Source organism: Gobius niger (assembly GCF_951799975.1).
Source record: "Gobius niger genome assembly, chromosome: 10".
Classification (NCBI taxonomy): Eukaryota; Metazoa; Chordata; class Actinopteri; order Gobiiformes; family Gobiidae; genus Gobius; species Gobius niger.
The window spans coordinates 22,523,203-22,550,350 of NC_136861.1; the positions used below are offsets into that span (position 1 = coordinate 22,523,203).

Below are 27,148 nucleotides of genomic sequence, written 5' to 3' on the forward strand. Positions count from 1 at the left end.
GTAAATATTCTTGTTATGGACAACAATTATATATGTCTTGGCATTCTTTCGTAATGGATGGTAAGCTAAAACACAAGTAAAAAAAAAAAAGTAAAAACAAACAAAACCCCCCCCCCAAAAAAAAATAAAAAATAAATAAATAAATAAATAACTTAAACTAAATGCAACTACTAAATGCTCAATTTGTGTATGACTTACAATGAAACATAAGAGTTATTACTATTATGCTTAGGATCTAAAAGAGGAAACCTTTTCAGTATGATCCAGTAAAATAGTCTACTCTTTATGTGTATTCTAACGGGTCTACCTGCGCTCTGTGGCCCCGGAGAGCATCTTTGCGGTCGGTCGGGGAGATGACAGATTGACGTCATTGGCACTGGCGCAGAGCGAGCAGAGACTGAGCAGCAGCAGCAGCAGCATCAGGGCATCTCGACTCAGCCATCAGCTACGGGTTTGCGCATTGAGCATCCTCTACGCCATCGGTAGGGACAACACTTGATACCTGTTTATAAATACAGTACAATGGGTCTAATGCATGCGTAGACTTCGGTTTTATGGTGTGCTAGTTGTAGTAATGCATCCTCGCTGTGATTTAGATGCTGTTTTTCTAAGGTTAGCAAAGCTAGCTGTATTAGCTCTGTGTGAAACAGGGAAGCATATCTGCATCCTTAACTCCATGCATTATATTCCTTCTTTTCTGGCCCTTATTTGTGAAATGAAGCAGTTAATTTGAAACTCGACATATTTTGGTCCTTTCTGAAGTTATGCAGATTTTCCTTGTGTATTATGCGACAATAATCGTGTCATGTTAGCTTACTTCCCTTTAAGGAAGTAGAGTAAAGTAGTCTATCTGACAGCTGCACCTGTACTACTCCTGTTTCTCTCATGGACATGAGGGGACTAGCAGAATACAATACACTTACATTATTCACTCTGCAGCAAACAATATACATTAACAAATAGGACTGTTTGGCTGTCATTGCAATCAGCATGCTTTTTTACTTCTGCAACATGAAATGTACAAAGATGTTTTGTCCAGCGTCTGTGTACATTGGAGTATGAATGAGAGAGTGAATGGGTTCCTTACTGTAACACGCTTTGGGCCTGATAAAGGTAGAAAAGTGCGATATGTAAGTTGAGTCCATTTACCATTTACCATCTGTAATTGCTGTCTTCATCATTAGAAGAAATATGAAAGGCTTGTTCCTCTGTAGGGTTTGCAATAGTTTAATAGCAATTAGGGTTGACTGCCTTATTACACCAAGCAACAAATGCAGAGTTGTGGAGGCCTTTCTGATAGGACAATTGTTTTTGCTTTTCCAGAACTAGTTGTCATCTTTCCAATCTTCTTAAATGTCCTCAGTGTTCTCTCAGTCATACAGTAGTGCGCCTTACTAACACTGTCTCTGTTCCTCCCCTCCTCACGATCCTCCCCGTTTTCTCCCACTGTCACACAGATTAACGATAAGATGGCCACCTCCTCCTCCACTGTTGAAGAAGACGAGAGTTTGAAGGGCTGTGAGATTTTTGTGCAGAAGCACAACATCCAACAGATCCTCAAAGAGTGCATTGTGAACCTCTGCATCGCTAAGCCTGAGCGTCCTATGAAATTTCTGCGAGAACATTTTGAAAAGCTGGAGAAGGTTGGTCATTCTGATTTGTGTTAATGCTGCCTTTAAATGTTTGTATTATTCGTTTTGCATTTAACTTGAAATTACCTTTCATTTCAGTGATTGCTTGTCAGAATATTTCAATTTAAATTCTGCGTAAGTGACATTTTTGTGAAAAATATGGGGAAAAAGACCTGCTGGTTGAGGTTGTAGGTTTGTTTCCCTGGCTGTTTTTTGATATCTTCAACTGCCTTTTTCATTTGTCCCAAAATTAAGGTGAACTAGTCAATTATAAAAGAAGTGTCCAGCCTGCTGTTTGCTCTTTGTATTTTGAAACAACCAAAAGTGCATGGGATAAAAAAGGAAAAAAAAGATTTTAAATATAATTGTTCGTGTGAGGAAAGTCGTCCAATAACGTCTTACCTTCCTTTAATCTTCTTGTGATTTTCTTTTAAGTTTTGTTGCTTTTTTCTCCCATCATAGTTTGTTCATCATGAGCAAATCATGAGATTTCTTTGGCCACAGTGATCACAATTGGGTCACAAAGGTGTGCATGATAGTGCTTTCGGCTGCTTTCGTGAACAGGGACTGCAATTGTTAAGGCACCAACATGATATCGATGCTTAGTTTATCAGCTCTTGCCTTAGGGAGTGTTTATGAAGGTGCTGTGTATGTGTATGGACATGTGAGAGTCATAAGTTCTTTTTCACACACTCCCTGGATTAAACGTACAATCAGCACTTTGTCATTACTTGCAAAAGGACATTACATTGTAAGATGAAGGAGTGTTCTGCTGTGCTGTGTGCATGATATTTAAGGAAGCCCTTTTGTGTGTCGAAAGCCGTCTCATCAGTGCGATTCTAGAGACAGACCATTGAAACAAGCTTGGAGCAGAGCAGCAGTGAAGCATATTTACTGTTGTAGTGGTGTGCTGCAAAGTGAGGCAGTCAGAATACTAATAAGGAAAGTCAATAAAACTACTGTGTGGCCTTGTACAGAGTGTATTTGTATGTGTACAGTATGTTTCCCTTGGTTTAATATAATGATAATAATTTATGAGTACCTTGCCGTATTTATACACAAGGCTGCTTTACAAACATTACTCAACAGTCTCTCAACAGTTACACTGTAGCTGCTCCACTTGCAATTAACATGGCTGCTATTTTTCACCTGTTGTCACTTCTCACCCACACATGCAATCTGACAGTCACAGCACATTCACACAAAGACAACAAGGGTAGGGCTGCCCTTATAATTACTATAATGACTTATCGTTCAATAAATGACAGATAAACAACTCAATATTTATCGCCTGTACTTTTTTTTTAACAAAAAGTGAGATGTGTCCCATTGTGTTTCATGTTCGTTATGGGTTATTTTAAAATCAAGTAAAAGAAACAGAAACAAGGAAATACAGTAATTTTTAAGCTATAGAGTCAGTTTATGTGGCAGGATGGTCTTCAATAATATCTTATATAGTTACCGGCCTCAATATATTTATTATATATAATATATCTATTATATATTATACTATAGAGAGGAACACAATGTAGGGTTATTGAAACCGTGGTCCTTCATGTTGATGGGAAGATCTTCAAGCCACTAGCTGTTGTTTTTCAGCAGGTTTAGCTGGTAATTTGATGATAATTTTTTTGATTGTTTCAAATTATATTTTTGTTGCTTTTATTTTAATGCTCAGTTTAATGTTGTAGGGTTAAATTAGTACAACAGCAGATGCTTTGTTTTATAGCAAACAGTTATTCTGTCATGCCCATTATGGAGAAGGTTCACCCAGTTTTTCTCTGTTTGTTTGTTGCAGTGCCAACAGCCCTCCCTCTTTTGCCTAACCCCATTTATTGTTCCCCATGTTTTTACCAGCTGGTTTAAATAGGGGGTACGTTGTTTCTATTTCTATGCCGCTTGATTCCCTGTTTTGTTATACTTTGTCTTGTTATCTCTGTTTTCTATAACTATGTAACTATTTTAGAATCACTTGTTTGTGTCTGGCTTTTGTCTGGATGTACAGCATGTCTTTGGCCACCGCTTGCCACGGTGAATGACAGGCGCCTGCTCTCTTTTTGTCCTGTAGTGATGCACGGTAATGATGCTATTTGACAGAAATCTCATATTCATTATTAGATATTGTGCCAATATACAGTTGATTTATTATTTGATGAAATAACATCAGATCATTTTGATTTCGATGTATTCAACCATCAGCAACAGGATGTGGAAATGTGGAGATGCCCGCTTGCTGGCAGCTGCTGCTGCACAAGTTTAGATGAATAATTCCCAATGCAATCACGTCACAGTTTTTCTGCCTCTGTCTTTAGCATCTCATGGGGATAATGATTAAATCAAGACGCTGTGTTTGCGATTCATATCATTGGTGTTTTGAGGTTGACTTGATTTTGTCCTGCTTTGGCTCTTGTTTTTTTTTCTAGTTATGGTCTATATTTAGTGGGCTCAAGATTACGTCTGATTTTATTCTTTCATATTGGGTAGTTCTGATTTAAAGGTGCATTATGCAACTTCTTTTCTAAAAGAAAATTCATATTTGTGCGTAATTAACCCAGTGACCCATGTATGAGTGGTCAACATGGCACCTTTACGCTCAAATATCAACTTTTTTTCCACATAAAATATTAATAATGCACCTTGCTTTAAACATATATTAGTCATAGTAGTATTTGAAAAAGGATGTGCTGTGAAGTATACTATCTAAATAGAATTAAATGCAAGATGCAAGGTTGCATCCTGGATTTCACCTAGTTTAACAAGTCTGTTACTGTTACTGTGTCCTGTGAAATCATACAGCATTCACACGAGGGTCCTTTCTATTCACTACGTTTTTTGTTTTTTTTGTTTTTCAATGGCCCCATCACATTGTACTGTGGGAGAATTCCTCATCAATCAGCTGCCATTATCCAGTGCCTGTGTAAGACGAGACGCCTTTCAGCTGTCAGCACCAGACATCATAACAAATCTGGCCTCTCCTCCTCTCCCTGTGATTGACAAATGAACAGAATAGTTGTTGTGTACCCTCAGTCCTTACTACTTCCTGATCCCTGTATCATCAACATGTCCTTGTATTTCTTTCTTCATGCCTTGTTTGGTGACAGTAGTATTGTCTTCGTCGTTCACTCAGCGCTGCACTCCTTTAAGTATTTTGTCAGAGTCTGTCAGGTGGTGCAGGCAGTGACCCGGGCCTAACGCTGCACTCCTCAGCTCACCTCGGGGCCCCTTCAGGTTAATCAGACCCCCAACGCCTGACTCCCTGGTGGTCCTTCTTGGTCAGCATAGTTATGCTATGCTATCAAAAAATGTATTGAGTAATTGAGAAATGTTTGGATGATGTCGTGGACAACGTGAAGTTCGTAGATAGATGTGTTTATGGAGTATCGTCCTAATGTGTGTTCGGCTGTTCATACCACAGTCGTGTTGCTGCAGTGTCTATTGTGAGTCTGTAATGTTGTGGAACCAACACAGTGATGAGTGGAGTGTTCGCTGCGCTGGTGCGCTCTATGCTTCATTACCGGTGTGTGCTTTAGCGTGTGTCGTGCATTGTGTGTGCCCAAGAACCCCCCTGTAAGTTTCTGGTTCACTTTTTCTGACTGGAGGTGGAGTGGGACAGGAGCCACGTAAGCTAACGGTCCATAACAGATGACGCATTTAGGGGTTTTGTTTTAACAAGGTGGGAATAGTTTGTCCATTAGCAAGATACGCAGGAGCTGAAATTCAGATTCTAATGTCATTTTTGCAAAGGAAAGTGTACATTTAGAAATACAGCCCAAGTCTGGATCCAAGGTTTTTTAAAAGATTAACAATTAGGTTTGTGCAATATATGAGTCATTTTAATGTTCCTTGATCATTGTGAAAACAACTCTCTTTCCCAATAATGCAGAAAATGTTAGATAACGGGGACACGTTCACAGATCCACTCGAGACATTTTTTGCTTGTATTTTTTCACTCCAAAGTGAATGACTGTCCTGTGCGCAGTGTCCTTCAACGAATAGCCTATTTTTTCACTGCTATGTGTCTTCTGTCCGCTCAGTTTGGCACCTAGCCACTGATGATGACGCAGAAAGGGTGACTCCGTCAGACCAATACTGGGCGAGAGTAGAAGAAAAAAAGAGAAAGAAATGCAACTACTTGGGGCCAAGGCAGGGTTACAATTGTTCTTATGGGGCAGAAAGTGCAAAGTCTTACTTAATGAGGTTCGACAGGAAACATTTTTATTATTATCATTTTTATGTTGCGCAAAATCAAGGCAATTAGCAACAGTAAAAAAATGTCCAAGGACACGATGAGCTCAGAGATTAAGTCGTCGTGGGAGTATGCATATATACCAGAAGTTAGAAGCAGCATTGTGATAAAAATTTATATTTTATTAAGTTACACCTTTTTTATAGTTGTTGGATCTATGTTCAGATGACTTATCCAAGTCTTGAACAAAGTCCTCCTTTGATTCTCCAACCCTGGTGGTGATATTGGTGGTGTTGGGGAGGCGTTGTGTGGTACAAAACAGTCTCTAGTACAGACTTACAAGGGCACATGGCCAAGATGAGGACACCAGTGACGTAGTGACTCACTATATTCTGTTACAATTGCTAGATTGTATCACTTCACTTCAACTGTGGTAAATAGTGATATATGTCAGTATAAAAAAACACCAATATATCGGCAACAAGAAGTAAAATGTCAGTACTTTATGTAACAAATAAATCCTCTGCAAAGATGTAGTGCTCAAACAAGCCCAAGAACTTTGAAGTTTGCGGGTAAATGTTAAATTCATTGAGCATTGACCCTTCATAGCTCTAGTTAGTATATTTGATAATATGTAGATCCACAGAGAGCAGATGTCTGTCCATGTACCGAGAGACAGTGACGTGGTCTCTCCTGTCATCTGAGTCACCGTGGCGAAAGACAATCTGTCCACGGGCGTCACGCTGTAGGTGTGCGAGCTTCCTGCGTGCACTCGCACAACTATTCAGGATGCTCCCGGTGCCTGGTTGTCATAGTGACAAAGGGGAAGCGAGAGGAGGCTGCCTGCTCGTTGCGCCACCTGATTGCGAGCGCGAGGCGAGCGGGGAGGAGAGGGAGAGGGTGACAAACAGGCAGAGTTGCGCAGGAGCGATGGAGACACGGGGGTTTTGCCCCAGTTCTTGAGCTGTTGTTTTGTTTGGAGATATTGATACTTCTCTTCAGACGCTCCATATCGGGGGGACAACGCTACAGTGCATCGTCATGAGGGGCAGGCGTCTTTGAGAAAGGTCCATGTGTGTTGACATCGTGAAGAGTTGATGCCTGTAGATCTGACACGCTGAGGGGCAGCGCCGGCCTGGACAAAAGTTCTCCATGCAATGGTAAATCTACTGTCTCTTTATGAGCAAGTGCATGTATATGGAAATGTGTGGCCGGGTTGGTTAAAGAGTTTCACCTTTTTACTTTTGTGCTTGTATGCTTGTAGAAATAAGAATGGTCTTTTGCAGAAGCTTGTAATTGTCTTTAGAAGATGCAGTGTTTTACACGTTGAGCTCCTCTTTACTCTGCAGTGTCTGAGAGGCTGCTGTGCGTGCATGTACAAGTGTGTTAATGCTACTCGCTGCCTGGTTCAACCTTCCCTCGTTCTCTCCTGCTGCTGGCCGTGTTCCCTCAAGCAGTGACTCTGCGTAAGCACAACGAAGATGTGTGTGTCCTGGAGTATCCTTGCTTTTTGTGTTATCTGCATGACTATAGTTTTCTTAGACTCAATTGAACCTGCCCCAAAGGATGCTACCTCCAAAGTGCATGTTCCAGTTCCTTTTTGTTGTGGCTGAACAATAGCGTATTGGATTTTAAATTAGTATTTGTTTTAAAATCTACATTCAGATCACAGAGCACTTTCACACACATTTCAGAACATGTTTGTGGAAGTCTAAGCTACAGGGTTTTCTTTACAGACCCCATAAGTCAAAATATTATTTTGTTTACAGAGGACATTGTTACCCACAATACTCAGCCCTTGCGATCATTCAAATTGCTATTCGATATGTTTGGAGCGAAACTTGCAGCTTCTTGCAGCCTGTCGTTCTCCACAACCTCAATGAAAGGCGAAGGCTGAGTTTCCCTTTTTCTGTTTGCTTTAGTGCTCTTTAGAAGTTGAGCAGTTTACGGAAGTTTGAGATTTCAATTATTTCTCTGACTTTCACCCAGCTCTGCGGCTGCGCTTTGGTCTGTCTCTCCATCTCGGTGCCAGCAGTTGTACGAGAGGAGTGAAGCGACAGCAAATTCTGCTCCTTTGCTAGAGGCATCCAGTAATTGACTCTCAGCTATACCCCTGCAGAGAGAAGTAGGTTATATTCGTTTGACACCTCCGAGGGTCGATGGGGCATGAATGTTTAAGCAGCGTTCTAGCGTGTCCTGTCAGTGCGGATGCAGTTTTGTGGAAAAGGCAAGATTTCTCTGCCACAGTTGTTGTTTTTGTGATGAACGCACCATTCTTGCCTATGCTGTTTGATTACTATTGTATCCTGGGATTGTTTGATGATGTTTGTGTTCGCAGTAGAGATGCACCGATCCAGCGTGTTTCTATTTATATTTGGGGTTTGAGTATCTGCCGCGATATTCGATATTAACCAATTCCAAGAGACTTTCTTAAAAGTGGTGAAAAAGTGAATGGTCCTCTTTCTCCATTTTAAGATCATTAACATTGTAATACATGTTTATAACCTATTTAGAAGTTCATATTGATATCAGACTAATTCCCTTCTAATTCCCGTTCCACAGTGTAAACAAGTCTACAGTGGTGTCATTATGCTAACGGTGATCAAGTCTCAATAATTCATCTCCTGTAGTGTTCTTATTATGTGCCGAAGGAGAGTGCTTGTGTTTTTTACTGCGTGTTCAGCCCCCGCTCGTTAATATTTGATGGCCTCCACTTCATACTATGGCAATGTGACATCCATCCTCGGTAAACTTGACACGAGGACAGTTCTCCGAGTCGTTATCTGACCCGCTTCGAGGGGAGTATGTGCATGTGATTATTGCTGAGGTGCAGCGATCATCAAACTGGCTCAGATGACTGCCCGCCTGAAGCCACTTGTCTCATGTGCTTGTTTTTGGGGTTTTTTTACAGGAAGAATGCAAGCAGATCATGGCACGGCAAAAGTCTAACAGCCAGTCGGACTCACATGATGATGAAGTCTCCCCGCCACCTCCCAACCCGGTCGTCAAGGCCCGTCGCCGCAGGGGAGGGGTCAGCGCGGAGGTTTACACCGAAGAAGACGCGGTCAGCTACGTGCGCAAGGTCGGTGTGGGACGCAAACTCCAGCTACTGACAAATTTGATTCCTAATTCCCAATCAGAAAACACCCATTGTGCCGAGAATGACATTGCACGATATGCCCAGACTTAATGCAAATTCCCGCAAGATGGATAATGGTTACTTTGTGTGTTGCAAGATGGATTGTTGCGAGAGCCACATTTTCAATCCCACAGAAATCCATCTTGAAAAGCTCGGGCTGAAAGGTTTTTGTTTTTTTTCGCGACAACAAGCACTTTTGTTGCCACTAATTAACAACATGTAACATTTTGTAAAAACTAAATATCTTATTGCTTTAGCGCTTTATTGTTTAGCCATGTTTCGAGACTTGGCTGTGATTCTCTAAAATGAGGCTGGCTTGATTCAATCAGCGGCAAATTTCCCACTAACATTTCATCCTCTTTACGTACGATTTCATTCCAGATTGATGTTACTGCGCTAATGTTATTTGCACCGTAATATCAATCTAGCTCTTGCCAGGATAACAAGGACGCAGTAAAATAGCACAAAATAGAAGCACTGACAAAGCCTTTCCATAGCCGAATTTTATTGAACATTATTTAAAGTCAGAATTGTACATGTTCCATCAAATGCCAGGTGCACTGATTAGCCAATCAGAAAGATCTTCATGTCGACTGAAAAGAGCATCCTCAGGCTAGATTATCGTGATTGAAATGGTGCAGTTGATGATTTAATAGCAGCTTCACGAAATCAATGACTCTCAAGAAGCAAAACAATAAAGAAGAAAGCATGCACTGACAATGTTATATCATACCATTACTGTGTATGTAGTAGGGAAGGGTGATCTGGCCTAAAATCTCAAATATCAAGATATAAAAAAGAAATATCACAATAACGATATATTTGTCGATATAATTGATAGGGGACAAATAACTTCAAGATTCCAGCCTTACGCCGATTGGGAAGATTAATGCAAAGACACAAATATGATCTACTCAAGCAGTTAACAACCTTCATTTCATTTTACTTTTTAAGTACCTGCCCTTGAATCCTCCACAGTCAGTGTTTATGCTGCTCTGATGGAGCTGAGCGTAACGTATATCGTGTCCACAACGATATAAAAAATTCAAGGATATCAAAAAATTATATTGCGATAACGATATACGATACGATTTGGACCACCCCTAGTATGTAGTGGTAAACGTGGCAGTGTTTATTGCAAGGTATTGACGTAGCGTCCTGAGGCGCACTGTCACCACTCTGTAATCCGTGACCACCGGACCCTGAGGTATGTGCGATAAACTGGCATACTCTCAGCACTTTTAAAACAGATACACTAAAACAAGAAAGATTAGATTGGATTGGTGGTTTATATGGTGCATAAAGTGAGCAATGAGATTACATACAGGTCATTCAGTAACATCAGTTCTCATAATCTAAAGCTACTTTTCATAAAACAACATCCTTTTGTAATTGAAAGGACTAAAGGCACAACAGCTATTGCCAATCTTCTCTCATACTGTACCTGCCCCAATTTCTGTGCAGAGTTCTGTCAGCAATGATTAAGAACATACGCTCTAATCCCAAAACTTCAACTTTTTTCTCGAGACACTTGAGAAAGTCTCCTCCCATTGCATTTTTCCAGGGCACCCCTTTCCCTGAGCCGGAGTGATTTACTGGCTGTGATGCGGTGCGCCTCTGTGTACTGTATTTGTAGCATGTTGTACATAGAGCCGTGTGGTTATCTTCATGTGGAGACATCTGTTGTTCCAGTTTATTACAGGCCGACCCCTCCTCTTCTTTCAACACACACAGCTCGCACATGCACTCATCTTCTTCTTCTTCCCACTTATGCATTCTGTTTGATTTGATCTCCTCTGCCCACACTCTTACTAGTTCATTTACAAACCCGTGTTAAACCATTTTACAGGACTTTTACTTGTGTCTGCCTCCAGTTTTTAATGCCTTTCTTATATTACCGAAATGGGAGTTGGATAAACGTCAGGGCAGACTTCTGTGGCTTTGTTGTGGCTCTGTCTAACACACATGGCAGTGCACTGGGTACATGGAAATGCATGTTTTATGAATGAGTCCTGGCCGCTCGCAAATTTTAAGAGCTGTGTGACATTTTGAGCGTAATCCCTGAACAGATGGGCTTTCCCAAAAATACCAACACACGTGCACAATATTCCTTTCAGACTTTGCCAATACTCTGCTCTCTAATTACTCATTTTAGTCCCGTTTGAAGTGGGGCTTATAATGTGTTTGCGCTGGTTTGTTTCATGTGTCCACCTGCACCGGGCTTAGTAATGTGAGTCCATATTACTATAATGGATGTTACTGCTTTGTCTGCACAGGTGATCCCCAAGGACTACAAAACCATGACCGCCTTGGCTAAAGCCATTTCCAAGAATGTGCTGTTTGCTCATCTGGATGACAACGAGAGGAGGTACTTTGTGCATGTAATCTTTTTTTAATGCCACCTATTTACAATGTCTGGAGTGTTATTTAGATTGTGCCTTTAGTTGACATTTTTTACCTATTTTAATGTGTTCATTTTGCTAATAATTTAGTATAAAATTAGCTTTTCTTTCTTCTGTTAAAGATTTTAGCTTCAATTTACGACCTTGTGTGGCTGAATTAGATTGTGGTGAGCTGCCATGTTCTTATTGAATTCTCAGGAAACAGTGGATACTATAATTGTGAACATGTATGAGGCTTATGTTGCTCTGAGTGCGTTGCTCTTGTGGCCACTGTGTGCCAGTGTTGCCCTCTCCGGTTTGGCGCAGACGTCTGAGGAGGAGTGCAGACGGGCGACACATGTGGCAAGAGTCAGGGGTGTGGGGTGGGGGGAGGGTGGAGGGGAGCCAAATGCTGCTTGCGTGTTGTGTGATGGTTGCTGTGGAAACCTGAAGCTGAGCAATGATTTTGCGGCGCAGAGATAAGAGGGCGGTTCATCATTTCTTCATAGATGGATGAAAAATCTATTTATTGGCACTGCGCATCATCCCCACTCCCTTTCTTTGAAACCATCTGTACTCGAGAAGGTTGGTCGGGCTTTGACACAGAGCGGGGTGTTGGAGAGGGGGGGGGGGGTGTTGTGGGAAAGTCTCTCAGGTGTCTGGTGATCCTGCCTGCCAATGGGAATAGTGTTTCATTGGCGGGGAGAATCCATTATGCCCTGTGGAGAGGAAACACCGGAGCTTTCCTGTCGGCTAAAGCCTTGATGGACCAAACCCAAAACACGCTCTTTCCAGTCTTTCGTCAGCTGACAATTCACCATGGTCCCCTGGCACTGGCACGCGGGTCCCTGATTGCATGTCAGGGTCTGTGAAGCTGTCCCAAGTGGCGTGCGGCGGTGATGCGGCAGGACAGAGGAGAAAACATATATACTGCACACTTGGGTGGCTGATGTGGTTGATTAGATGACTTTATGCCACAATAAACTAGAAATCAAAGGCTCTGATGCAGCCAGTCAGTGTGTTACGGCATGCTTCGTAACGCTTTGTTTTCATCTTGTCTGTCATGAGTCTTGAATTTATGCAGCTTGCACTGTCAGATGCTTTCAAATTCACTTACCCAGTTAATAAAACTGAAATTCAAGAATTAAAGGTGGGTTGCAAATGTTTCTTAACTGTAAGCAGGCTTGCTTGATTTTGCTGACTAGAATTTAGCTGTGACATCACCAGCTCGTCTGTGATACAGGTAGCCAAACATGAGGTATGAATGCATCTGGTTTTCTTCCAAATGCTTTAATCTTTATAACCCACTGCAAGAACAGCGTTTTCTGTGTCTTACTGATTATTAGAAGCATTTATTTGTGCAGCATTTTGTGATAGTTTAGTTGCTCTTGTGCCATAGACACAGTATAACTACGAATGTTCCCTGATTGTCAGTCTTCATGTCTTCCACATCAATTTATACATATAGGAATTACTACATCATTTAAAAGTCCCTCCATGGTATTTAGTGACCACCTTTAGTTTCAAGATACTAGCAAACTAAATGATTTTAGAGTGGTGCACACGCGACTTAATTCTCAAAGACAGCCAAGATCTGTCAAACACTGATGTACAATAACAGATGGAGTCTGACTCAAATGATCCTCTGCCTTTTTCTCATTCATTCCATTGTCTGCGTTTCTCTCTCTTTCCTGTTTGTGTTGTTGGTTTTTCCCACAGCCCTGCTCATGCACTTTCTGACATGAGCAGGACTGCAAGAGCAAACCCAATCCAATCACAATCGCAAGTTGAATGTCATAAATTGGCAAATCACAAAAAGCAACTACTATTTTGGCATCTATAAAAATGTTCTGAAATGCATAGGATTCTTGTATTAGTTTAATAGTTGGATTGTTTGTGATCTGAACCAGGATGTTTTGCCAATTTGTATACCTTTTCTTATAAATCAGTGTTTTTTTTTCATATCTGACAGTTTCGATTGCTCACTGTTGTCCTACCAGTGGAGGTAGAACAACAGCGCCATCTGCAGTCTTCAGTACAGCGTCCCAGGTGTGTGAAAGCAAAAAGGCCCCCTCATCCTGGTTTACTGTCCCAGGGGCACGTTTCTGTATTTGAATTGCCTCTTTAATCCAGTCGGTGTGTGTTGTGTTCTGTCCCGATGATTTTAGCTCTGTCCCAGTCACAATGTGGTTTTGTCTTTTGCAATGGTTGGATATGGCACATTTAAGCCGTTCTCGTTCAGGTTTTTGTTTAGTTGCTCTTGTGCACGCCCTTGCAGTCTCCTTCTCACAAAATCATCGGGCTAAGAAGGAGCTGTTGTCCTTCATCCATCGATAGGAAAACAGTGACAAAACTACACTGGTCTGATTTATAAGAAAACGTCTACAAGTTAACACAAGAAGTTCAAATCAACTTTTCTCGAATAGAATAGAATAGAATAGAATGCTTTCTTTGTTTAGTGAAGTATAAGTATAAGGAAACATGTATGGCTCTCAAAGTCTCAATAATAAATAATAATAAAAACACAAAAACAGTAGCTATGATGTGGTGCTGCAGTGCTTCTAAGGTGTGATGTCTTTAATACTGTAAAACGTGCAGGGGCTCAAACAGTGAGTGTCCAGGATGTGTCCTGTCCTTTGTAAATGTTTGTTGCAGTCTCCTTCTCACAAAATCATCGGGCTAAGAAGGAGCTGTTGTCCTTCATCCATCGATAGGAAAACAGTGACAAAACTACACTGGTCTGATTTATAAGAAAACGTCTACAAGTTAACACAAGAAGTTCAAATCAACTTTTCTCGAATAGAATAGAATAGAATGCTTTCTTTGTTTAGTGAAGTATAAGTATAAGGAAACATGTATGGCTCTCAAAGTCTCAATAATAAATAATAATAAAAACACAAAAACAGTAGCTATGATGTGGTGCTGCAGTGCTTCTAAGGTGTGATGTCTTTAATACTGTAAAACGTGCAGGGGCTCAAACAGTGAGTGTCCAGGATGTGTCCTGTCCTTTGTAAATGTTTGTTGCCCTTCTCTTCATCTGTGTGGCATATACAGAGCTGAGCGGGGGGAGCTCCAGTCCGACTGGCTGCCTTCACCACATGCCTTTTCTCAGCCGCTGTGCAGCTGGCAAACCACACAGTCACACAGTTTGTTAGAATGGACTCAATTGTACTTTTGTAGAAGTTCACCAACAACTTCTGAGAAAGTTTAGCCAGTCTGAGCTTCCTCAAGAAGTACTTTCTCTGTTGTGCCGAGGTGTTGTTAGTCCATGTCAGCTGGTTAGACAATGTGACTCTGAGAAGGCTGTCCACTGCTTCCAGCGCTTCGATGTGCAGGGGCTGGTGTGAGATGGTCTTTGTCCTCCTAAAATCTACAATCATCTACTTAGTGGTGTTCAGGACCAGGTCGATGTCCCGACACCACGGAGAGAGATGCTCCACCTCTAGCCTGTAGTACGATTACTAAATTATTATGGCACATGGATTGTACAGCATCATTTTTTGTAGTCGTAAAAGCATTTGTCATTCAACTAAGGATGCTGATGTAGATAAAAGGAGCAGAAAGCCAAGCCAGAAGCCAGATTACAGTGTGAGTCTCATGGAAACATCATGTGTGATTAGTCAGTCAACAGTTATGTAAGCCGAACGCCACACAATTTGTCCCCCCATTAGCACTATATTATTCTATCATCTCCTTTCATAATGAGAGAGACAGAGCAACAATGAGGGCCTTTTTGTTTCCCCGCGCTCTCCATGACTTACTTTCCGCTCGCTGTACTTTTGTCTTCTTCCATTTTATAACGTAAACAACACACATGCACAAGCTAAAACACACGCTACAGAGGCGGACAGAGATTTCATTATCCTCCAGAACACTAAACTCACTGACCGTCATGTTAGACACTGATTCCCTGTTTGGCTGCTCCACCTGAGTAAAGGTCGTCAAACTTAATACTCAAGTTACAGATAAGTTACACAGGGTAACGAGTCCTAATGTAAATGTACACAATAATAACTCTATTCTCCAGACCTGTTGATCTCAAACTTTTCACACCAAGCACCATCTCATGAGATATTTGACCTTCCAAGTAAATTAGAACAGAAGGAGACTAGACCTAAGTTAGACTTAAGTATGTCTCAACTGGGTGTAACCATTTCTAAACAAATAAAACACTTAAAACTAGCGTAAATGAATGTTTCTCTAAAGAAGATGAATAAAATCTCTTTATTTATGCCGCACATTTTGTACACAAGGCAACTCAATGCGCCTGAAGAAACCCTAGAGATTATACATGTGATTATACCAGAAGAAATCCTATCTGTTTATTCAGGCTTGGAACTGGCACAAGCAGTGCACTGACCCCTTGTGGCTAATGGTTTGTTGTGGGCTGAGTGTGTATCCTCAATACAATTATCTGTTTCCTTGAAAAATAATATGCTTAAAATGTAAATTCATGAAAATTAAGACAGGGCGATAAAATGTATGTCACAATATAAAAAAGAAATATCACGATAACGATATATTTGACGATATAATTGACAATGGACAAATTACTTCAAAATCGCAGCCTTACGCCTATTGGGAAGATTATTCTACGGCATACTAATTTCCTCGCATATATGATTTACTCAAGAAGTTTACATCCTTCATTTCATTTTACTTTTTAAGCACCACTCAAAAAACACATCCTAGATGTCAATCAATTCAAAATCTTTATTCATAGTGTAGGGCAATGTGTTGAGAACAAAATAACATAAGAATGAGAAATGGAAATCAAATTCTCAGCCCCTGGAGGTCTGGATCCAAAATTATAGCCAAAATCAAAGTGACAAATCAGGTCACTGGTTGATCCAAATTCTGTAGAAATTCCTCAAAACGAGTCTGTATCATCCTCAGTAGTGTGTGTGGCCTCCACGTGCCTGAATGCACTCCCTACAACGCCTGGGCATGCTCCTGATGAGACCACGGATGTCCTCCTGAGGGATCTCCTCCCAGACCTGGATTAGAGCATCAGTCAGCTCCTGGACAGTCTGTGGTGCGACGTGGCGTTGATGGATGGACCGAGACATGATGTCCCAGATGTGCTCTATTGGATTTAAGTCTGGGGAACGGACAGGCCAGTCCATAACATCAACACCTTCATCATGCAGGAACTGCTGACACACTCTTGCCACATGTGGCCTGGCATTATCAGGCATCAGAAGGAACCCAGGGCCCACAGCACCAGAATGTGGTCTTACAATAGGTCTGAGGATCTCATCCCGGTCCCCAATGCCAGTCAGGGAACCTCTGGCTCGCACATGGAGGGCTGTGCGGCCCTTCAATGAAATGCCTCCCCAGACCATCACTGACCCACCACCAAACCGGTCATGCTGGATGATGTTGCACAGCAGAACGTTCTCCAGGGCGTCTCCAGACTCTGTCACGTCTGTCACATGTGCTCAGGGTGAACCTGCTCTCATCCGTGAAGAGCACAGGGCACCATCGGCCAATCTGCCAATCGCTGTGTTCTCGGGCAAATGCCAATCGGGCTGCACGGTGTTGGGCAGTAAGCACCGGCCCAACTTGTGGATGTCGGGCCCTCATACCACCCTCATGGAGTCGGTTTCTGAGCGTTTGAGGACCAACATGCACATTTGTGGCCCTCTGGAGGTCATTTTGTAGGGCTCGGGCAGTGCTTCTCCTGTTTCTCCGTGCACAAATGAGCAGATAGCGGTCCTGCTGCTGGGTTGTTGACCTCGGTCGCCCCCCCCCCCAGGTCTCCTGGTGTACTGGCCTGTCTCCTGGTATCTCCTCCATGCTCTGAACACTGTGCTGGGAGACACAGCAAACCTTCTTGCCACAGCACGAATGGACGTGCCATTTTGGATGAGCATCACTCCCTGAGCAACTTCTGTGGGTTGTAGATGCTCCTCATGATACCTCTAGTGGTGAGAACACTGGACAAATGCAAAAGTGTTCCAAAAATACGGTACAAAGGATGAAGACAGGGAAATGGTCTGTGGTCACCACCTGCAAAACCATTCCTCTTTTGGAGTGATCTTGCTAATTGCCTCTCATTTCCACCTGTTGTCTGTTTAATTTCCACAACACCAAGTGAAACTGATTCACAATAAGCGTGGCTTCCTAACTGGACAGTCTGATATCCCAGAAATTTGGCTGACTTGGAGTTACATTGGAGTTACAGTTTTTTGAGTGTGCCCTAAGTTTTTGTGAGCTGTCTTTTAATGCACTAAAAACAGTATTTGGTTTTGTTTAGGTTAAATATATATATTTTTTATTCAGCTTTCCGATCGCAGAATATAACTTTACGCGCGCCTCATTACTCCCCTGTATCTCTTCGACCTTGGCTCTTCCCTGAACAGAATCCTGAACCTGTGCCATGGAGTTGCTCCCAGCAGGCCACTGGGCGGACCTCTGCCCATTAGCTTCTATAATGACCTCATTACTCTATGATTTTCCTGCTGCGCGCACACACACACACACACACACACACACACACACACGCGCACACACACACACACACACACACACACACACACGCACACACACACACACACACACACACACACACACACACACACACACACACACACACACACACATATAAGCACTCGCAGATAAGCTGGCAGCAGGTGTTTGATTTCACATTGTGTTAAACCCACAACGGTAACACCCAAGTCAGCCCTCATAGCCACCTGTCCCAACACTGTAACACATGCACTGAAACTTTTATCTCGGCTTACCATCGCTATCATAATCATTATCATTATTATCATTATCTGCTGTATATTTCTAGCGCTTTCATCAAAGAGAAATGTATCATCTAGCGTAATGGACTGTTTCTGTACTTCATTAGTCTTTCTTATCTGACTTCCCATGGGGTTTTGTGATAAACGATAGCATGTGTTTGTGTTGGCTTGTATTTGCCACACCTGCATAACTGACCTTAATGCGCCCCTTCAAATGATACTAAAATCAGTGGACAAACCAGTAGCAACTTGAGTACATGATATCACGGTTATTGTCTGGAGTGGAGTTCCCCGGAGAGGCCAAATGATGCGCTCATTCATTTCGCACACATTCGCCTTTCCCCCTAATTCTCGCGAAGCGCACATAAATGGACATGTTTAAATAATATATGTGCACATAATGCGGTCAGGTTGATCTCACCACATTAGTCTAATGCCCTCATTCCATTAAACGCTCTCCCGGGAGGCGCGCACGCCAAGCTCGAGACGCACTCCCTCTGTTGTAAGGGGTTGTGAGTGGATTTTTTTATGGCGATGCTATTTTTTGACTCTAAGGCGCTTTATTGTCCTGTGCATTTGACCCATTCTTCAACACCACTAAGGCAACATCACAACAAGGTTCTTTCACGGACAGGAGAAGAATCTAGCCGGGGGATTGTGCACGTTTTTGGTTGGCGGTGGAAATCGGAGCGCCCCATGGAAATAAGACCTTAGGAACTAGGGAAGTAAACAGTAAGGTAACATAGAAATAAGTATGTTTTCATGTCCTCTGATGGATATTGAAGTTACCCAGCTTCATTATGACTTTTGCATACTGAGATATGTTCCTACCTTAGCTTAGACGAGTTGATACGTACCTGTCTGGTCTTTGTGCGTGCCCGTGGAAGAGATGGGTCGCTTCCAACTTCACCCCCATTTGGAGCTATAGGAACATGCTGGGAGAGGCCAAATGCTAACGACATCTTTGGTCGTTCTCAGTCACGCACAAAGACCAGACAGGTAAGCATCAACTTGTCTAATCTTAGGTAAGAACATATCTCAGTATGCAAAAACAGTGGCCTATTCCTTTAAAGGGGCTGGATGCAAGTTGACCATTTTATACTCACTACTGCCACCTCAGATCATACGTGTAACGGCACCTTCTATATTAAGCTTGTGCATGACAGCACTTCAGACGAATAGGTCTGGGCTCATTCTACACATTAGGACATTGCCGGAACATGTAAGTGGAGGAAAATACATAATTTTTAAACTCTGTATAGTCCCTTTAATGAAAGTGTCCATGTTGCAACTGAGAAAGGGATTTGAGCACTTACTTTATCCTGCCAGTTTTAATCCTCCAATTAACAGCTAAAGTAATGAGTTGATGAAGTGACAGATCAGTTGACCTTTGCCCCCTGAGCCTCGACCTTTGCACCTTCCCCTCCTGGTGTCTGCCGATGGACACGGACCATCCTTTTCTATTTTGCCTAGTGTACGAACTCCCGGCGTTGGGTTTGTGTCTGCCCCGTGTAAAGGAATAATAAATAGAGAAGCTTATATCAACACAGTGGCCAAGCGGCGACACTTCGCCAGCGCGGGAGCGGAGCGCCGCGTCTCATGTTCCCTCTAGAGTTTATTTAAGATCGGTGTGAAAGACCAAAACAACAAAGAGGCTGCAACCGGAGAGAGATGGATACGTGCCCTGTTATGCTATCTGGTGACTTACTCAGAACTACCTTATCATGGCGATCACCTTAGCTCTCATCTATACGTAAGGCGAGGTGGCACAGAACGGCCATTTAGCATTTTACAAAGCTGTATTTTGTTAAACAAGAATCACATGCATTTCAGAAAAAGTTACAGGGTTTTTGTACATGATAGAAACCGTCCAGAGACAAGATATTTAGTTGTTTGCAAAGGATGTTGAGACTAGAGAGACTATTGTGCTGCACTGGTGTTATTTGTTTTGCTAGTGACTCTATCAACACTTCCTCCTGCAGTTGCACAGACAGAACAGGATGTAATACAAGTGAATGGGCGTACATACAGTTGTAGTTGTTTTCTCATTCATTATGTAGATTTGGTGAGTACATAGGAAGTGCCCTGTAGCCTCCCCTTTAGTGCACTTACTTCCCCGTCCTCATGTGGGGCTTCTGTGTGTTCAGGTGCTACTTCTGACCCGATGATGTTTTGTATTTTTACGGTGGGCTGTGTAATAACAGCAACATGAACAAATTAGACCTTTGCGTTGCGTTTTGTTTACCCTGCGAGTTTGGGTGCGTGTTTAGCTTCCTGTCTCGCTCATTTACCCGCCGCGCGTCCTCGTTCCGGTTGTTCCTTGACATCTTGGTGGTCTTCCCCGAACGCCCCCTCTTGCTCCCCGTCCTGTGTTTCTTCTCCCATCGCGTACATTCACATCTACGTCCAAACTCGCGCCCGCATGCCCTCCCCCCACGTTCATGTGTGTAGTCACCTTTCTCCGCTTGTGTTCCCCCCGCGTGGCTTTGTGCAGCGGCCACAATGCCAGGGGCCAGGCGATGAGGTCATTCACCGCGGGAGAGCTGTAGGTCTGAATCTGCGTCGCCCCCCCCCTCTGCCACCTACTCCCCTGCCCCCACCAATACCATCACTTTATGAAGCAAGTTTCACGTTCAGCTACAGTATAATAAATGAATGTCGTTGTTGTTGTTGGTGTTTTTGCATTTTTTTTAATCGTTTGTATTGTGTGATATCCCATTTTTGATCTGTCAGTGAATCAGGAACTGGCGAGTCATCAGTGACCTCTTTAACTCTTAACCCACACCTGAACCGAGCACATTTTCTCCAGTTTGACTTTACCCAAATCTAAAAGCTTAAAAAAGTGTCAAAATGGCGAAGATATAAAGGGAAGGACGAAACCGTAACAAAAAGTGACAAATAAAGCGGCAAAAGAGCAACAAAAATGGGCCAGAAAAGCAACAATAACACAATGGAAAAGTGACACAAAATACAACTAAAGAGAAAGCAAAATTGCCACAAAAGAGCAACAAAAAAGTGACAAAAACATGCGAAAAGGCAGCAAAAAAGTAGTGACCATGAAAAAGTGATGAAAAAAAGCATCAAAAAATAAATGAAAAAAAAAAGGTGATGTTAAAGCAACAATAAACGTCAAAAACACAACAACAAAATAACTACAAAAACATGACAAAAATGCTGAAAAAAAAACTAGGTCTTTGCTTTCAAATGAGGCGTTACACTGACCTAAAGGCTGTAAGCTCGAGTTGAGACGCTTTAGATTTGGGTAAAACCAAACTGGAGAAGATGTGCTGGGTGGTAAGAGGTTAAACTTTGCTTTCTCTTCAAAATGTCCCTAACAGAAACATACGCTGACCTGGCTATGTTTACGCTTATTTGCTTTGATTTGTTTTCCCACACGGTCTGGGAAATAAACCCAGGACCTCCTTGCTGTGGGGCACGAGCACTAACCACTCACTGTTTTTTAAATCTTCAATCTAATCTGTTGATTCCCACTGTGTACACCTTTTACAATCTAAGCTGCACATGCTTGAATATGAAAAAAACAAACAAAACATAGCGGTGGTAATAAGTAGGGCAGGGCGATACGGCTTAAAATCTATATCATGATATAAAAAATAAATATTATGATAACGATTTTATTATTATTTATGATTATTTGACGATATAGTTGACAGTGGACAAATTACTTGAAAATCCCAGCCTTACGCCTATCTTTTTTTTTTTTTTGCGCCATACTAATTTCCTCACGAATAGGATCTACTCATGATCTGCTCTGATGCAGCTGAACGTAACATAAATTATATCATGTCCACAATGATATCAAAAATTACAACGATATAAAAATGTTTTAACGATATGCGATACGGTATGGCCCGCCCCAAGTAATACGTATCAACCAAATAAAATACATGGAAAAAGACAACACTTTACAGAAGGCCACACAACATACAGGGAGTTAGAAGCCAGAGGAGTAAAGTTGTTTTTAAAAAGGGACTGAAAACACTCTGTTGAGGGTGTCGTTTAGATCAGCGTTCATCTTTAGTTGAATTCAGACTTTGCTGTTATTATCCATTGATTGCTGTGTTTCCAGAAGCATCTGATCACGAATCACATCCATGTTTGATTCCGTGTTTATAATCGCACAGGCCGAACACGTGAGGATGCATAACTGTAAGCCAGTGCATGGCCCTAACTGCGAGAACATCACGTCCCTGCAACCCTTCAGTGGCTATATAGTTCACCCGGGCCCACGCACTGACCACCTCGCATTAGCCCGGTCTAGCCCGCTCACTGCCTCCTATTGTATACATCCAGTCCGTTTGTGTATGCTACAGTGATAGGTTCCAGTGCACGGGCATGGACAACGGCCCAGTTACAGCGTGTTAATTCTCCCATGACCTCCTTAGTGGTTTGTGGGTGCCACTGCAGTTGAGTTCCTGGCAGTAATCGTCCTCTCATGGTCAGGAGAAGGGCTTGTCAAGTTGGAGTGTGAAAGCTATAATTTTATATATATCCATCCAGATAGTTCTGCCCAACGAAGCCAAAGTGGATAAAGGAACTCTACTGTAGAGCCTATAAGCGCTCAAACAACATTGACCACAAAGGTAAATATAGTATACACAGTCCCGACACTAATCAGGGAAGAAAATGATCTCCTTGTTCAGGGGTAAGGGGTAGACATATGACTGCGCAAAAAACTGGGAGGAGAAGCCATTTTACTTTTAACCTCTAACCCCCCGCCTGAACCGAGCTCATTTTCTCCAGTTCAGCTTTACCCAAATTTAAAGGCTTCTTGACTGGACAGCAAAGTTGTAATCACTCATTTGAAAGCGAATACCAACAAAACGTGGTCACATTTTTGAAGCGTTTTTGTCGTGATTTTGTTGCTATTTTGCCATGTTTTTCCTCAAATTTTTGTTTTGTTTTTTGCTTTTCCAGCACATTTTTTGCTGCTCTTTTGACACTTTGTTGTTGCGTTTTCATCACTATTTTGATGCTTTTTTTTTTTTTTAAGCTTGGTGGGGTTTGAGAGGTTAAGCACCCAGAATACTGTACTGAAACTGGGATTGCAGACAAGACCGTCGTTCTACCTCTCTCGGTTAAAAGATATCACCAAAACTTGCTTAACTCAGATGACAAGACACATCAACATCAGGTGGCTGGCCTGAGGAACAGACCAAGAGTGCAGCTACGTGTGTCATGTGTCATCATAGTTTTTTGCCTCAATTTGCAGTGAATGCCGATATTAAAGCTCCAGCATACAGAACTAACCATGGATTGCCGCTCGAACAGCTCCATTTAAGTCCATAACAGTTTATTTCAGAGCGGTAGGTATTTGTCAAATGAAAGCATCTGCCGGCTACGTGTTACTGAGTGCGTTCCATGCTTTTATACACAAAGTGCCAGTGGGTTGCTCAACACAGTCCAGATCTTCAGTCCCTGAATGCCGGCCCCCTTTTTACAGCTGGGAAGTCCTGGTGTCAGTCAGACGTCTGCTATTGAGCGTCTGAGGTAAGAGGCGTGCGCAATAAGGTTCAGACATGCACACAAACACTGCACACACATAGGATTGCAATGCCGTAGCCTCTAGCGCTGGATTCTTCTCGTTCAGTTCTCTCCATCTGCTAATCTGCTCCTCACTCTTTCCGTTTCTTCAGGCATTTATTCCCCCCCCACCCCTCCCTCCCTCCCCCCGTCTCAGATTAAGGGGCAGGTATAATGTGCTGTGCTGTGTAAACACCTCTCAGTTTTAACCGCAACAAAGGGCCTGCTGTGCCCTACATAGATCTTACCACAAGTGACGGATTAGTCGCCCAGTATGGAGACAGCGCTCTTTTTACCATTCGTTTTTTACATCAGAGGCAACTAAAAACTACTGACTTAACAGTAGATGGCAAACTAGTATTTAAACCTTATACCTGACAAGTTTTCCATAATTATTTCATCAGTGTGCACAAACTTTGTTAAATTACTTCTGCAGCGTAACATTTGTACAGTGGCCTTGAGCAGAGAAAACTGCTACATTACAGCAAAACCTTGATATATTTAATACTGTTTCGACCTTATATCACACATTTTAAACACAGTGTTGATTGCTTGTCAACTACTCACAAGCTAATACCCCTATATCTCTGTCTCCATGTCTGTTTTTCTATAAAACCTTCAAACCTATAGGCCTCCTAACACCTCCATGTCCTTGTGCTTGAGTCGTATGTGGAGACCTGGAGTACAGAAGAAGAAAAAACATGCCCCAAAGGAGTGCGGCGCACCCCTGTGATGTTTAGCGACGTGTCAGGATATGCAGCGTGAGATAGACTTAAAGATAAGTCCAGGGCCGGGTAATTGGGGAACTAGCGCTGACACTTGTCCACAACATATAGTCTTGTTTTATGTTGCAGGTAATACATTTGTAACTACTTGGAATGCCCTGAAACTCGATCCGCCGCGGCCTTTCCCTGTCTCATTCCAGTGGCAGACACATCAGAGGGGCAGAGGCTTAAGTCATGTCAACACCTTATTCAAACTGACCCTTTTTACCTCTGAGTGGAGGAAGGAGCCCGCTGCTTTATTCCCCTGGGCAACAACAAAGAGGGCATTAGCAATGTGTGAAAAAAATGCAAGACAAAGTGATCGTGAGTGACAGTATAAAGAAAATCATTGATGAAATTTATTGACGGCACTACTATAATCACTTCAGACGTGACAGAGAGTGATGGGGAAAGGAAGGAGAGGAGCGGACATATTTCCGATGTTTTCAGTGTGACCTAAGTGGCGTGTCTCAGGTAGACTTGTGAAATAGTCCACTGTTAACAAAATGAAAAAAATAAATCCATTTAAGATTACAAGCTACCTTCCATATTAGATATCTAGGCTGTTTGACATTTTAGTTTTTTTATTTAATGGAACAGTAAGCATCACGAAATGAGGTCACGAGTGGTAGGATCGGCTTGTTGGAGTCGGGAATCGATCTCCGAGGTTGAGGCCAGCATTACATGTGTGCTGTGACCATAACCCCTTCCTTCAGTATTAACATTGTACTTTATTCTTTACTTCTTTACTTCTTACTTCTTTATTCTATACTTTTTGTCTGTAATCTACTCTTTTGAGCTTGAGCATAGCAACATTGCAAATCCAAAATCCAGCTACATCTTCTCAGTTTTAACAGAGCTTTATTTATTTTTTCAACTATAGACGTTGGCTGTAGTTACATCAAACATGGAGGATTTTGCCTGTAAAGTTAAAATTAAACTCCATTGAACAACCAATAAAAGCTGTCACATTACATCAAGATGCTTCACATGTTGATGTTTGACATTTAGGGTTTACAAAGAAATGCCCGCCGTTGCCTATTCCCTGAAGTAACCACAATGAACCCAGACCTACAGCACCTATAGCAGGGTTAGGCAAGTTTGTGTCACGAAGAGCCGATTTTCTTCATTGCCAAAACACCAAGGGCCGAAACACACAATAGTAGCCCAAAGTAAAGCACCTTTTTTCTACAAATATAAGTTTTGCACGTAATATATGACTTAATAGGGTGTTTTGCTGGGAAATGTGAAAATATTGACAGTATTTTCCACATTTTAGAGTCCTTTTCATGTATTTGGTCTCTGATTTTTGAATAAATGTTTCTTCAAAATTCTCTTGGGGGCCAAAGGTTTTATGCTGGAGGGCCGAATTTGTGCCTGATGTTGCCTACCCCTGACCTATAGGATTAGCATTACAGCAGCAGGGTCAGATTTGATGCTCTGGTCTGTGTGTGGGTGTGAAGGTGTCTGTTTGTCTGACCTGGTCTTGTGGTCAACTTCATCTAGGTGCGACTTACCAGCTCTATGTCCGTCTTCGTGAACTGCCCTCAAGTGGTTTTGGCTTCCCACCTCCTCTCTCCTATTTCAGGCCTTCCTTTTGCCATGCCAGTGCCACAGCAGTGTGAACAAAGAACCTGGGCTAAAAATCTGTGTATAAGGCGGGGGTGAGAGAGGCAGATTGCCTTCCCATGAAGTTGAGATTGGCAGCAGTGCAAGCTGCAAGGTGACAAGGTCAATTCTGTGTGATTTCAGCCTTATTGCAGAAAGCTGGGGCACTTTCAGATGTATATATACTGTATGCAACATATCAGGTATGTTTGTTAAGACATTGAGGTTGAGGAAGTAACAAAATATATGAAATGTTTTTGCTAAGAAAGTGGAGTTCAGGATGAAACAAAATATTTTCGAGAAAATTTGTTTATGGAGAATTATGCGTCAATCAGTTTGATTGCAACTAATAAGATTTTAACCGGATTGCAAGCTCAACTTTGGTCAGTCTTATCAGCATTGGGTTTTGTATTCGACAGGCCTATGTTTCTGAACCATGTTAGTAAATCTAATATTTATTTCAAGCTGAAATGACTCACAGAAGCAGAGTGGCATTAGGAAAGTTTTATTGTACATGAATCGTAATTGGGGCTCAGAAGATTGCATTGACGATATGAAAATCATGACGATGATGAATGATAGACAGAGTCCTCCCCCGGAGCTGGTGGTGGTTAAGGATGAGACCCGGGGCGGCCAGTTGGCAACAACAAGCAGAGTCGAGGAGGGGCGGAGGAGGGTCGCAGCACAGCTGGGAAACGGCCTAGTGATGGAGAGGAAGCTTGAGAAGGGGATCCTGGGCGATGAATGGCTGAAGCAGAAATGAGTAGCTGCGGTGATTGGCTGTCGCAAAGGTGCACCTTGAGGTATGACTGTGATTGGATGATTGGTGAAGAGCTGCTGGTGACGAGGCAATGAATGAATGCTCCAGGTAGGTCTCTCAGGTTGAATTTGCGCTGAAGATTCATGTGTTTTCTTTCATGGGAAAAAATGTAATCGAAAATCCGAATGTCATATTGCATAACCCTAAACTCTCTTAATACTCTTAATACCTGGCTATTTAAAAGCCGTTACTTGGTGTTATAAAAGCAAAGTAAGTCATTGCGCCACTTACACAATCATACAATAAAGATTCCATAGATGGATTGCATTTCTTCATCTGTGATTTGTGCTTCTGATTTAATCACTAACTGTCATTGTCACCAC

At 42.2% G+C, this 27,148-nt stretch overlaps 1 protein-coding gene across 2 annotated transcripts in view; it reads left to right on the forward strand.

The window, feature by feature from the left end:
* The first annotated feature begins 341 nt into the window (after positions 1 to 341).
* Positions 342 to 27,148, forward strand: part of prkar1b (protein kinase, cAMP-dependent, regulatory, type I, beta) — a 56,571-nt gene continuing 29,764 nt past the window's right edge. Inside the window, exons 1-4 of one of the 2 annotated variants that reach the window (XM_079564156.1) lie at positions 342 to 482; positions 1,458 to 1,643; positions 8,729 to 8,899; positions 11,233 to 11,324. In XM_079564156.1, coding sequence (XP_079420282.1) covers positions 1,470 to 1,643; positions 8,729 to 8,899; positions 11,233 to 11,324 — 437 coding nt within the window. In that variant the 5' untranslated portion in view covers positions 342 to 482; positions 1,458 to 1,469. Of the gene's footprint in view, positions 483 to 1,457; positions 1,644 to 6,715; positions 6,978 to 8,728; positions 8,900 to 11,232; positions 11,325 to 27,148 lie in introns of those variants that run through there. The other variant, XM_079564157.1, reaches the window with a different exon arrangement.